Source organism: Nelumbo lutea, chromosome 1, assembly GCF_056320005.1.
Source record: "Nelumbo lutea isolate HS-2025 chromosome 1, American lotus-T2T, whole genome shotgun sequence".
NCBI classification, from domain to species: Eukaryota; Viridiplantae; Streptophyta; class Magnoliopsida; order Proteales; family Nelumbonaceae; genus Nelumbo; species Nelumbo lutea.
Window position 1 is genome coordinate 216,642,161 of NC_142684.1, and position 14,243 is coordinate 216,656,403.

General features: G+C 35.5%; 1 protein-coding gene across 10 annotated transcripts in view; it reads right to left on the bottom strand.

The window, feature by feature from the left end:
- GMI1 (gamma-irradiation and mitomycin c induced 1) overlaps positions 1-4,343 on the bottom strand; it is a 123,795-nt gene extending 119,452 nt beyond the window's left edge. For 5 of the 10 annotated variants that reach the window (XM_088963164.1, XM_088963162.1, XM_088963165.1 and 2 more), the window contains exons 1-7: positions 3,899-4,141; positions 3,407-3,764; positions 3,273-3,305; positions 3,017-3,103; positions 2,854-2,909; positions 1,903-1,977; positions 1,411-1,494 (exon numbers count right to left, since the gene is read on the bottom strand). In XM_088963164.1, coding sequence (XP_088819290.1) covers positions 1,411-1,494; positions 1,903-1,977; positions 2,854-2,909; positions 3,017-3,103; positions 3,273-3,305; positions 3,407-3,742 — 671 coding nt within the window. In that variant the 5' untranslated portion in view covers positions 3,743-3,764; positions 3,899-4,141. Of the gene's footprint in view, positions 1-1,410; positions 1,495-1,879; positions 1,978-2,853; positions 2,910-3,016; positions 3,104-3,272; positions 3,306-3,406; positions 3,765-3,898 lie in introns of those variants that run through there. The other 5 variants (XM_088963168.1, XM_088963163.1, XM_088963166.1 and 2 more) reach the window with 5 other exon arrangements.
- Between the last annotated feature and the right edge of the window lie 9,900 nt (positions 4,344-14,243).

The window sequence follows — 14,243 nt, forward strand, 5'->3', positions numbered from 1 at the left end:
TTCAGCTGCTATAAAGATGTACAGGTATGTGCATGTACAATGAGCCACAATACAAAATATACTGCAGCTCTCCTGCTAAGCTTTGAAAAACAATGCAGCAGTATCAAAATAGTTTTGATGTGGAACATATCTAACACTTTGTTGCTGCCAGCCAAGAGTGGATGACACCAAGATACCACTGCAAGTAAGGTTGTCCATAACAATTTTCTTTTTCTGCTTTCACCACTCACCTTCCAGGAGTTCAAATGGTCTGCCACCCTTTCCAGGAAAGTCCAAGATAGGTTAATCGGTCTGCAAAAGTGATACTACATATCTCTTACCAAGGATAATGCAGGAAAAGATGGTTTCTGATTTCTCTGTTATCTTCACACAGCACACAGAGGAATCAGATTGGATGTTTATGCCTTTTCTGAGTAGATTGTCTCTAGTGAGACATCTGTCTAGAATCACAGACCACATTAGAAAGGCTACTTTTGAAGGGAGCTGAAATAACCAGATCTGCTCGTAGGGGAAGTTTGGACTCTGGGATATTTGCCAGCTTCTTGTAGACTGGAAATTTTCAACCTCTAGCATCTAGTATCAACCTCCAGAAAAAGAAAATTTTCAGCTTACACCACTCTTAACAATTTTCTTTTTTCAACCTCCAGCATCTAGTATCCATCTGATTTCTATCTGGAAATTTTCTTTTGAGAAAATTAAGAGGGGCAGCCAGCTCATTTATCTCCCAATCATTTAGGTTCCTTTGAAGAGGAAGGCACCAGGACACCAGTTCATCTTGGGTTTCATAAATTTCAACCACTCCAGCATCTTTGTTTTCAGCTAAACTGAATAGGGAGGGAAATCTCTCCATCGGAGCCCTATCCCCACACCATACATCTCTCAAAAATCTGACTATTTCACCACTTCCTGCCTTCAAAGTGTGAGAAACATGCTTTACAATTTCACACAGAGGCCTCACCTCATTTTTTTTTTTCCCTTCAGCCTCATGTCAAGGCATAAGCCTTGTATGCTTTTTCTTTTATAATATTGGCTTGAACAAACAAACAGAGATAGGATGATTGGTTTATTTATCTTTGGACAATAACTGATTTTGGTTGTGTGGTGTTTCGAAGGATTCAATCAATAAAAAAGTGGTTAACCATGAGGTTGGCCCACACTAACTTATATACATTGTTATTATTATTCAAATGAATACGAAATCACAAAATATAATAAAAAAATACCAGGTAAGCTGAGTAACCTATGCACACAGAGGGTGAAGTTTAGCCAATGAAAGAGGTCCAATTTCTGATGAAATTTTCTCATAAATGCATGACTCTAATTCACTATTCCAAAACACTATGGAGCATAACATGATGTGGTAACAATCTCATACATAAAAGTTCAAATAAAGATATTGCTAAAGCTTACCACTTCACAATAGAATTTTCATCACTGCCATCCATTCCAGGACCGGTGTCAAAAATAGCAATTCCTTGTTTGTCAATTGTCACTCTATGTAAAGGAATGAATACCACATTAAGACTGAAGATCCCAAAATGCATCAAAGGAAAACAAAGAATTTTCATATCAAATAAGTAAATCTGATGTGCAGTTAAAGTAACAATTTTCCAGTTTCCACAGATGGTTCATCCTAAGTGGAATTTCCATTTTCTAAGATGCACTAAGATCATAAAAAATAGAACAGGCCAAAAACTTTGTAGGCCCTCTCTCCTTATGTGGATAAGAACTTTCAAGTAACCATGGATCATTTAATCTGCTGACATATATTGATCAAAATCTCCAACAAACACAATGGTAGCACTAAACTGGACTTGTAAATGTCAGTAACATCACCACCAAAAGGGGTTCTCAACAGAGATGAATAGGTACCACTTACCTACAAACTGTAATACAAGATACCTGTGCGTAGAGCTATCAATGGACCAGATCAACCAACCAGACCAAAAATCCAACTCTATTACACAGGGTTTGGATCTGCATAATGAGTTACAAATTTCAATTATCAATAGGGTTGGTTCTGGATCTGCCTAATCCAAAGCCCAAACAATCCAAGCAACCCATGCAAAACTTTAGGCTATGTCAAGCTGTTGCATGCACAAATTGCAGCCCTAGTTAATTTTCTTCTTCATTTTTAATATCACTAAAAAACCATAATAATTTTATTAACATCAAAATCTTTCATATGCCATACACCTAACCATTAATGGCAGGACCCCAGATAAGTAAACCCAATTAGTATATGTTAGGTTTGATTAGAGCTAACAAACTTTAAAGCATTTGATTTCTTTTAGAATTCAGCTTTGCATATTTTTATGTATTAATGCTTTTTTTATTTTTTAAAGCATTAACCACACCTGGTGCCTTGCACTTTGAGCACTAAAAGGCCCTTTCACTTTTCTTGCGCCTTTTACTTTCAAAACATTGCCATTAACACCAACTATGTTAACCATATCTTTCTTTCAGCTATCTAGTTTCCGTGATATATTGTTTGTTCCTCACTCATTGACCTCATCTTTCTGGTTCCAGGCTCCCAGCTTAGATATCATACTCATATTATAGCCCGCAATATTTCCATAATGGAAAATCTCTGCCAGTTGTTAAGCAGCCATGCTGGAGACTGCAGACATCTTACTGGTGTCAAAGAATGACAGACATTTTTTACAATAACCTTTTAAGGATGTGAACATTACAAAATTCTAATGTTCTTTACCTGCCCCTGTCCAAGATCTCAAGTGATATTATAAAGGGAGCATAGAAAAAGGGAGTGGGTAGGAAAAGCAAAAAAAAAAAAAAAAATTACTGAGTTCAATACTCTGAAACAACTAATAAGAATTGTGTTAACAGACATACCTAATTAATCTCCTCTCGTCAGGACTATTAGACCATATAGCTTGTAATGAATTGTCCTAGTAAACAATAAAATAATGTGCTATAAAACAAAGGCCGCAATAACAAGGAACTTAAGCAGTCAACCAATTGTATCCGTTACAAGAATCAAATCTGGGTAGCTTACAATTAGGTCAGCTAGAGCAGTCTCAAACGTATACTCTTCCGGAAGCTCCATGAGTAAATCTGTGTCTGGAGTCAAATCCCACATATTCTACAACCCCAGCCAAACAAATTGTGTTTAGAATAGAATTCAAATAGAACTTTTGATAGAGCAAGTAAATGTGTGTGAGCACAGCAAATACACCACGTGTACAAATAGGAAGAGGTAATTCAACAAAAAGGAAAATTAAGAAACTGATGGAATAGACGGCTAAAATCACCTCAAACCTATCAGCAATGTCTTCGGCACCATCCTAAACCACAACAGAGAAACGGATTGTTAATGGTTCATTAATCCTTGGAATTTGAAATAGTAAAATAAACAAATTTGTTATACACGCGACTGCAGACTCACGTGAAACTTTAAGATGTGGCACTTAAATGGTTTGAAGTTTTTGAAATAGATTTGCTTTCTGAATTTATTTTCAAAAACATCCTCCAGATAAATGCTTTTGCTCTTCCACAAAATCTTTCGCCTGGGCTTGGAGGTTTCCGTTGTTTTAGTATTCCTGAAATATTCATGCTTGACAGCATCTATAAACTCATGCACGTAAATCATTTCCCCTGGCTCTCGCAATGTTAGCTCCGTGGTGGTGCCATTCGGTAAAAGAATCCTGAATTTGTAGACCTTCTCGTCGCTGTCATCCAGGCACTCTATAATGGACCTCTTGCTAGGCGTCTTACGTTCCATCCTTTTCGGTTGATCAAAATTCCTAAGGGACGGGAAACAAAAAATGTAAACAGAAAAGAACATTTCTGAACATCAAAATCGCAAAGCCTAGACTGTCTAAGATCACTTAAGCTAGTGAAACCACAAACTGAAAGATTGGAGAAATTAAACCATTACCTTCTTCTAGTGATTTTCAACTTGAAGTCTTGAAGAAAAGTGCTCAGTCGCTCTGTGCCGTACGGTGAACGCAAGAGGTTTCGCTAACCGTGGATAACGACTGGAGTTTTCATGGAGAAACTCGAGCGATAATAGGCAGCAAAAGTGCAAAACCACAGGTCTGGCGGAAGGGTTTAGCGCGAAGAAAGAGTTGCCAACTTCCTGAAAGTTGAAAGTTGAAACAGTAACTGAGCCTCTGAGAGCAGAGAGATTACCGAGAGTCCGTTAAATAAAGCTGTGCTCTATGGCAAGTTTTTTCTCTAGAATGCGAGCTACGAGCAATGCGCACCAGCCCACATTTAACGACACGCAAGCATTGTAATTTTCTATAATCGATATGCTGCAGCTGATCAGCAGTCTATAGTTTGATCCAGACCTTCCATAGTCATAAAAAATTATGTAGACCACAAAGGACGGCCGTCGCTTTGGTCTTTATTTGGAACTCGGATTTGGTCCTCCGAATTCATTTATTGATGAGAAGGGATATAGGGAAACGTCATTATCATCTTTACGCGACGTGGGCCGGACTGCTTTGCTGCGGGGACCGAAAGCCCTTTTGCTTCAGCGCGAAGCAAAGTGATGTCCGTATGATGCACAAAATTTTTCATTAAATTTTTGAATTTTCTGCTTTGTAGTTATTTTTGTATTATTTAAGGTAAAAATATTTTTTGATGTATAATTATTTTTAAATAAAATTGATTAAGGGTAAGTTTGATATTTAAATAAAATTAATGTATTGCATCAACATTTTTTATATGTTAATTGAAGGAAAGTATGCACCTTTTTTCAAAATATTATGGGAGCTTTTTTGTTAATGTCAAAACATATATAGGGGAGGTTCATATGATTGTTAGAAAATTCCATGAGGTTTTTATAATTTTTCCTTTTTTAAACAGAATTTAAGTTGATTTTATGTTAGTTAAACTATACTTAAGGTTAATAAATTTTTACTATATTTTCTTTTTATTAATCCTTATTAAATTTAATTAGTTATATTAATTTTTTTAATTTTCAATTGAATTTAAGTTTGTCAGTAAAAATTAATTACAAAACTAATAATTTTTAGAAAAAATTTGTTTTTGTTTTATATTAATTTTAAACGGATATTATTTTTTAATTCATCTTATTACTTTTTATTAATTTATTTGTTTTTACTATATTAATAAAAATATTTTTATCAATAATAATTATTATTATCTTATTTAAGTAATTTAATGAATTGTTTTACTATGGTTAATTAATTTTTATTATTTCAAATGTAATTTGGATTGCAATCAGATTTGGAATAACATGAATAAATTAAATTTGAAATGATCAAATATTTTGTATTATTAATAAATAAAGTAAAATTTGAACAAAAAAAATAACCTTAATATTGGATATCATGAACAAAATGAATTGAAAATAATTCAATCTTTTAGGTGTTAATTGATCTAGTCACTATAGTATATAAGGGTATTCATGGGTAGGTTTGATTTAGTTCCAAGGCAGAATATGGAGCCTACATTGCAGGAGTAGGCTCCCATCCCCCCTCCCCCTCCAAAAAAAAAAAAAAAAAAAGAAACCTTGTCTTTGATTAAATTGAGTAATTTAACCATTATGTTATCATAATATATTAATTTATGATTCAAAACTTATCATTTTAATTTTTTTTTAAATATTATCTCTTATACTACTTGTTACATATATTCAAACATTAAATTGAATAAAAATAATAAAATCATTTAAGTGATTCAATGGGCAAATGAGGCCATAATCTTAGTAACCATAAGTGATTGGGTTCAAATATTCACATACTTAGCATAAATTGAAAAGGTAAAAGCTAATTCGAATGTATCTTTTTCGCATACTCACTCTCTTAGTTGGTATCGTTAGTGGTGAACAAAACAATATATACCATACACACACACACACCAAGGTTTATCCAAATCCCAAACCAAAATAAACTGTAATGAATTTTAATACTAAAATCAATGTAGATAGGTTATAGTGGATCTCAGCAATTTGGATCAAGCAATATCTAAATTCAATCCATAAAAATGAATTTTTGTACTAATCAATTTTGATCATGGATAAATTGATATCTGAGACCAACTTAAATAAGTCATGCTCAAATTTAAGTCAAATAAAATCTAATCCATTTGCATTCATAAGATCTCAGATATTTTATGCATGGACCATGTATCAAGTTATAATAATAAGAAGAAGAAGAAGAAGAAGATATGTGGTTCCCATTCTAAGACTTCAATATGTTCCTTAAGTGCTATCATTTCTTCCAACGATAATTTGAAGTAGTATCCGAACTTTAAAATGTTTCACAGCAATACCTAAACTATTGAAAATTGTCAATTCAGTAAACGCCATTAAAAGTCTATTAGTTATTTGTATCACTTGATAACATGTATGACTTAAACTTTTTGAAAATGTCAAAACTACCCATTTTGATATTTTTTAGATCATTTTATCATTTTATTTAAAACATTAAAAATTTGGGTTTTCCCACTTTTCATTTAAGTTTGGCCATTGAATGAAGAGAATATAGAACACTGTTGAACAAAACCTCAAGTATATACAAAACTGACTACTCTCTAGACCATTTTGATGGAGAGGAATAGCAAAATTTTTGAAGGCAAATCCTCGAAAAAAACGAACTGATGCATAATACAAGGGCAAAGATTTTTTTTTCTTGGTCACAAGCTTCTAGTTGGGTTGTCCTTTTTTTTTCTATTTTCCCATTTTCTTCAAAAATCAATATCACAAATCAAAACTTTGATGCATATGTATGCACATCGATTGTGAAAACTACCTTCTATCCTCCCTATGTTAGTGTGAAACAAAGTCTTATAGCCTTTTTTTTTTTGTAATTTGTTTTATTATTATGTATCAGCTATGCTTATTTATTTAATTTTTTAGATCAGAACTGATGGATTGCTATTTGTTTTATTTTTATGTATGTATTGTGAGCACCCCCATTAAATTCGTATGATGATGATTTATCAGAACTGAATCAAAGATGCTTTCAATTAATTTTGCAACACTTGATTGAAATCTTTCTCATTCTGTTCAAAAATACATGACATCTACCGCAAACAGTTTCACATCAAAGTTTCTTTTCACTACTTCAGATGATGACAGTTCATTGTTGATAGTCATTATTGCCATCAGAATTGATGGGGGTATTAGTTGATTTATTTTTATGTATCACAATAACAGAGTTGGTTGAAAAAGATAATTAGATGACAATCGAAGTACATTTTTGTCATTTTATATGTCACTAAACATCGATAGTGACTAAATAGTTTTTGGGAGTTTACATGCATGCTTTGAAATTCAGGTGCTAGACTGAGACTACCCTTAAAGTACAAGATACTAACTTAGAATTTGCCCTTACTTAATTATAATACCTTCAATATATTATATTATTTAATATTCGATACATTCTGGTAATGGAGTTAAATGGATACTTGAGTGTGTTGAGTATTTCATTCAAACAGGAAAATAAAGCTCAGTTGAGGGCAAACCAAGTTTCAAATAGAAAGTATCTTAGTGGAGTTGAGCTTAAGTGATACAATATATAAACTTTGCTTTAATTCAACTAAATATATTTTATAATAAAATCATCAAAGTATTTCATTCAAATAGGAAAATAAAGCTCAACAAAGGGCAAACCAAGTTTCAAATAGAAAGTATCTTAGTGGAGTTGAGCTCAAGTGATACAATATATAAACTTGCCTTAACCAAATACATTTTATAATAAAATCATGGAAGTAGAAGTACAAATTGTATTTTGTACTTTGGACCACATTTGGTTACAGTGCAATTTTATTTGTATTAGTGCAAATGAAAAGAATGCAAATTCTGATTTAATTTTGTTTTGGGTTTTACTTTATTCTGCTCTAGGTCTTATTTTACTTCATTTCTACTGCAAACAAACAAAATAAGGTAATTTTAAAATATTGCACCAAAAACATTTACGCTGCCATGGTTTTGCATCAACGAAAATAAATTCTCATCACAACCAAATACAGCCTTGCTATTCTAAAAAGGTAGAAAGCACCAAATCCGTCAAAACATTGCATAAGAATCTATCAAAGGAGAGGGCAACTATCATCATCACAACGGCCTATACTCTTCTTCCAATGACATATACAAATATTGTTTACATGAAGCTACAACATATATTCGTTTTCTTCACATCGGCATATCTTCTTGAGTATTGGCTCCATTATTTGCAAATGAGGTTATATTTAAAAAGACTAAAATATATGTAAACAAATCAAATATATTATTTAATTCTAATATAAAAAGATCATCGTTGTAAAAAACAAAAATTTTTAAATAACATACTAAAAAGATATTAATTTAATAAATAATAAATTTAAAAAACATAATAAATTTAATTTGTTGTACATACATACATATGGATTATTTTTGTTATGTAAATAAAGTTATAACCATGAAACAAGGTAAAAAAATAAAATTTCAAAACATAGGAAGAATATTAAAACAAGTATTATGAAAATAAATATAAAAACTCATTGTGAAATAAATATATTGTATTCTTAAATATATAAAATCTTAAAGATAATTTCACAATATATTATTTAATTTAGATATGAAGGTTATAAACATAAAATATTAAAAAGAATAAGATTCATATAAAATAATGTGTGAGATTAGGTTCAGTGCTCACAAGATTGTGTTCACATCATTTGCACAACCTTTTGCATTGTGCATTGGGAATATCTCTCTGTGTTCTTTTTCCATGGGGAGATGTAAGGCAATGTGCGAACGGTGTGAGCACAATATTGTGTGTGTACCCTTTCCAAGGCCTTTGACAGCACTATAAGTAGCGAAGTAAAATATTGGATAGTACGTAATCAGTTCTACGCTTGTCAATTGCCAAAACTAAGATCGTGTTTGCTATGGCTTCCGTTTCCTAGTTTAACGGTGCTAGCTCATTGCCATGTAGGTGTTTATATCAAAATGTTATTTGGTAAGTCTGTTTATTAAATAAATGTTTATCTCAGCTTACGTGCTAGCCAATTGTTAGGAAAAACTTCATTTTAGTATGTGCTTGGAACTATGGACATTTATTGACTAAACTTTTTGTACTTGATTTGTTTGAAAAACCGTGAAAAAGCAATGATGAATCAATTTATTGACGCTTTAGTGTCACATCAACAAAACAGTGAATAAATGTGTACCCTTAGGGGGAGCACTAAAATGAAGCTTCCCCCAACGATAGGCACCCATATAAACCAAAGTCTACTTTTGCAAGTCCCTATGCGTATGGATTCACATAATGGGGGAAATGCTGAAGTGGCGCCTATATAACAATATTTTTTTAATAAATGCCCACCATGACTCCGGATCTCCTGCCCACAAGAACTTTGTCCATGCCTACCCACAATCACTACCCCCACCCCCCCGTTCCCTTGCATAATACTATGCAGAGGATGAGATGTTCTCCATGTGTGGCCGCGATAAACGTGGGCAGGAGATTTAGACTCGTTCCAAACACCCTCTTAATCTTCTATTCCACTTATACAACGCCTAATGGCATTGATGGGTGTTAACTGTCAATAAATCAAGTACAAATGTCTTACCCATTTATAAAAAAGAGAAACAGATGAGCGTCCATTGTCCAACAACCTGATTTTACATTTCCAATCCTACTCCTCCCTGAATTTATATTTTCAATCATATCCCCTCTTAAAATGCTGATTTTATATTTTCAATTCTACCCCTCCCTGATTTCATATAATATATTTGTATCTCTATATCTATACCATTTATAAAAATAAGGATGGTGACAATGTTCCATCAAAAAGTCAGATTTTTTACTTTCCATTTTTATCCTTTATCATGCTTTTGATTTTAAATCTTGATTTTCACTTTCCATTTTTACCCCTCCCTGATTTTATATTTCCAATCCTACCCCTCCTTGAAGTCATATTTCCAATCCTATCCCCTCTTAAAATGCTGATTTTATATTTCCAATTCTACCCCTCCCTAATTTCATATAATATATTTGTATCTCTATACCATTTATAAAAGTAAGGATGGTGACAAGGTTATGTCAAAAAGCACAGTTTTTTACTTTCCATTTTTACCCTTTATCATGTTTTTTATTTTAAATCTTGATTTTCACTTTCCATTTTTACTCTTTATTATGTTTTTTATTTTTCTAATTATATTTAATTAATAGTTAACACTTGTAATAGGATGATCTCTATATCTCATCATTTATAAAAATGAGGATGGTGACAATGTTTCGTCAAAAAGCCTAATATTCATTTTCCATTTTTACCCTTTGTCATGTTTTTTTATTTTAAAGCTTAATTTTCACTTTCCATTTTTGCCCTTTGTTATGTTTTTTATTTTTTAAATTTTATTGAAAAACGGTTAACACTTGTAATTGTATAAAATCTTACCCATTTATAAAAAAGAGAAATGGACGAGCGTCCATTGTCCAACAACCTGATTTTATATTTTCAATCCTACCCCTCCTTGAATTCATATTTCCAATCCTATCCCCTCTTAAAATGCTGATTTTATATTTCCAATTCTACCCCTCCCTGATTTCATATAATATATCTGTATTTTTACATATTCAATTCTACCCCTCCCTGATTTCATATAATATATTTGTATCACTACACCATTTATAAAAATAAGGATGGTGACGATGTTTCATCAAAAAGCCTAATTTTTTACTTTCCATTTTTACCCTTTATCATGTTTTTTATTTTAAATCTTGATTTTCACTTTTCATTTTTACCCTTTATTATGTTTTTTATTTTTCCAATTTTATTTGATTAGCAATTAACACTTGTAATTGGATAATCTCTATATCTCATCACATTTATAAAAATGAGGATGGTGACAATGTTTCATCAAAAAGCCTAATCTTCATTTTCCATTTTTACCCTTTATCTTGTTTTTATTTTAAAGCTTGATTTTTTACTTCCATTTTTACCCATTGTTATGTTTTTAAATTTTTAAATTTTATTTAATTAACATTTAACACTTGTAATTGGATAAAACAAATAAAATAACAATAAGACTACTGTGGAACCTATTCCTCGCTTTATTTGATCTTCTCCCAAAGCACCTACTTAACGAACCTCTTCATTGATTAGAGCCAACACATGTCAAGTATCAGATGGTTTGCCCAAACCACGAATTTGAATTGAAAGGAATAATGGATTTTTTCAACCTCTCTCTTTTCATCAAGGAACAATCAGATGATTAAATGAACTTTTTTTTCTCCCTATTTTTTTTAAATTGTCTCTGTTAACATAATAAGTTGTATTGGATCAGAAAATGCTCTTAGGTTCATTATATTGATTCATTTTAGGTGTTTTTTCTCGATGGTCATCAGGCCAATCTGGTAATCTAACACCCTACCAACGTAATATCGTAGGGATTGTACTTGGTAGGGCCATAGGGGTTTGGAATGTATTTTGTTGGCAGGAGATCTGATTCTTCTATATAAATCAAATGAATGTTCAATTCGAATTCAAATGTAAATAAATCTGGATTAACCTATATCCTAATGCTAGCCATTATATATGCAAATAATGGCTCCACCATTGACAAGCAGAACGGTAGGAGGCAAAAGGCCAAATGTCATCATTTACACATGAAGTGAAGGCAAAAGGCTAAATGTCATCATTTGCAAATAAGTGCCTTGGCATCGAGGTGTTCTTGTTGCGATCTGGTACCGAGGCAATCTCGCCCCGAGGTCACTTTAGCCCGGGGTAGTTCAGTACCCGAGCTCGATCTGCTGCGGACTAGTCGTGTTAGGCAGAGCTGTCACCTATTAGTAAGGTCGTGTCCACGTGTCCCCCTATTACGAGGTCAGGCCAAATCACCCTTCATCAATTGCCCCCCACTCCCCGAGCTAGGGGTCCCGACCTAGTGCGGGGAGTTCATGACGAGTCCAGGTGGATTTGGCACGAGGTCTAGGTGGTCTGTCGAGCGGATCAGTTGGTCGGACCTATTCGAACTTTCGGTTCAACCAGCAATAGTCCATGTCGCGTCAGGTGTACGCGCAGACATCACGCTGTTTATGGACTCCGTGGATGTCAAAAACCCGCTCAACCGATTTCGTTCTCGATTATCGTGCAACCGGTTTTCATGAGAACCGTTGGATCAAGCAGATCCCAGCCATTGATCGTCTCGCGATGAACTATAAATAGGGGCCGAGGGACCCCTCTTCTTCGCCAAAAATTATGTGATTGAGCTCTCTCGAGGTCGCGTTGGAGTCTTTCAGCTCGCTCTTTCTTTGTATTCCGAGGTCATTCTTCTTTTGGTGAGTTCATTTTTCCTTAGTTTGTTCTCCTTTGTTTTTCTTGTTTTAATCATGTCTACTGCTAGCAGAGATAGGCTCTTAGGTGATTCTAGCGAGCTCAAGGGTGCCGAGGTGGAGACCTCGGCTCCCGCTTGCGAGGTCAGCTCCTCGCTAGGTAGCTCCCCCCTTCGCCCCTTAGAGGAAACTTCCTTACTTGAGGCTGGGCCATCTCGGCCTGAGGAGTCCGAAGCTCGGGAGGAGGTACCATCTTTCTCTCGAGGTCAGAATCTGGATCACTTCGGTCCTTCTATCATGACCTCGGATAGGCTACTGTCTTTGGTAGCTCACTATCGTCTCCCTGATAGTTTAGTTTTTAGCGTAACCCTAGCTCAGTACCCTTGGGCTCACGATCACCATGAGCTCACAGTTTTCAAAGAGCAGCTCGTAGCCGGGTTGCGCTTCCCACTCCATCCATTCATCATAGAAATAGTCAAGTTTTTCAACATCACTATCAACCAACTTCATCCGAAATCGATCCGGACTATAGTAGGTACCATTTCCTTGTTCCACAAATACGACCAACCTCTGTCCTTAGACGTCTTTAGCTTGATCTGTTCGATTAAAAAGAACTCTGCTTGTTTGCACGGGGATGTCTGACAGAGTTACTATATCTCTCCTCGGCCCGAGTTTAAAATCCTATTCAGTAGCCCGAACAAAGTGCCGGCCTAGAAGAGAAGGTACTTTTTTGTTCGGAATCCTGAGGGATGGCCTTTCCCAACTCACTGGAGGGTGGCTATCAAAGATCTAAGGGTGAGCTTAGACACGGAGACTAGGGCATGTATAAAATCTTGGAGGGACCTCGGCCTGGAGATGAAAGATTTCTTGGCTGAGGATAAGCTTGTGTGAGCTGGACTGAGCCCTCCTAGTAGGTCTTCACCTCGGTACTTACTTTAAGTCTTTCTTAGTTCGTGACTAACCTTTCCTTTTTCTCTTGCAGCAGCCATGCTGGAGGTCGACGCTGAGAACATGCTCAAGAGCTTCCAAAGAGGAGGGAAGAAGAGGAAGGCTTTGAAGAAGTCTCGTCGGGAGGCTGGTCCTTCTGTCCCCACTCCATCTGAGGTTCTTGCGGCGGAGCCGATCTCCTAGAGGAGGAGGTCCATCCTCAACCTCCCGTCGTGGACTTCAAAGAGGATCAGGACGAAGGCATTCTACCTCACGAACCAAAGAGCACTTCGGCACTCGAGCATGAGCTCCCAAAGGAAAGTATAATGACCCCTCGGCTTGGGTTGCTCAAGAGCAAGGATGTCATTTTTCCCGTTGAGGTTGCAAAGTGGGCTAACATGCCTACGAGTCAGCTTGGAGACCGGGCTGCCAATTATTGCATGGTGGTAAGTACTTAATTTTACATTTTGTTTCTTTGTCAGCCTTTTAAGTGTACTTACCTTTATTTTCTTTACTAGGTGAACTCCGCCATTCAATCATTGGTCTACCAATCCACGATCCGCCTGAAGAAAGCTCGGGAAGCCGAGGAGAAGGCGCGGAAACTTTACCGCGAACTGGACATAGCTTGGGGCGAAGTTCTTCAGGCCAAGAAGGGAGCTCGAAGCCAACAGAAGCTAATCCTGGCATTGACCGAGGAGAAGAGGAAGCTTCAACGGGAGAACGAGAACCTTGAAGCGATGATTCGGGAATGCACCGAGATCTTTGAGACCACCATACAAAAGGCGCAGGCTAAAGAGAAGAAGCATGCCATCGAATGCTTTAAGGAGTCTCCGGAGTTCCACGACCTCCCGGTCGAGTACGAATCAAACTCGTATCATTCTGGCTTCAAATTGTACAAGTATCTGATGCGGCGGAAGTTCCCCGAGCTGGACCTCAGAGTCATTTCTATGTCCGATCTTACCCTGAAAGTGGCGAAGGCGGCGAATGAAGAGCCTAGTTCTTCTGAAGAAGAAAGCGACGACGAAGTCCTAGAGGTGGGCCCATCAGGTCAGGAGGACGCGGAGG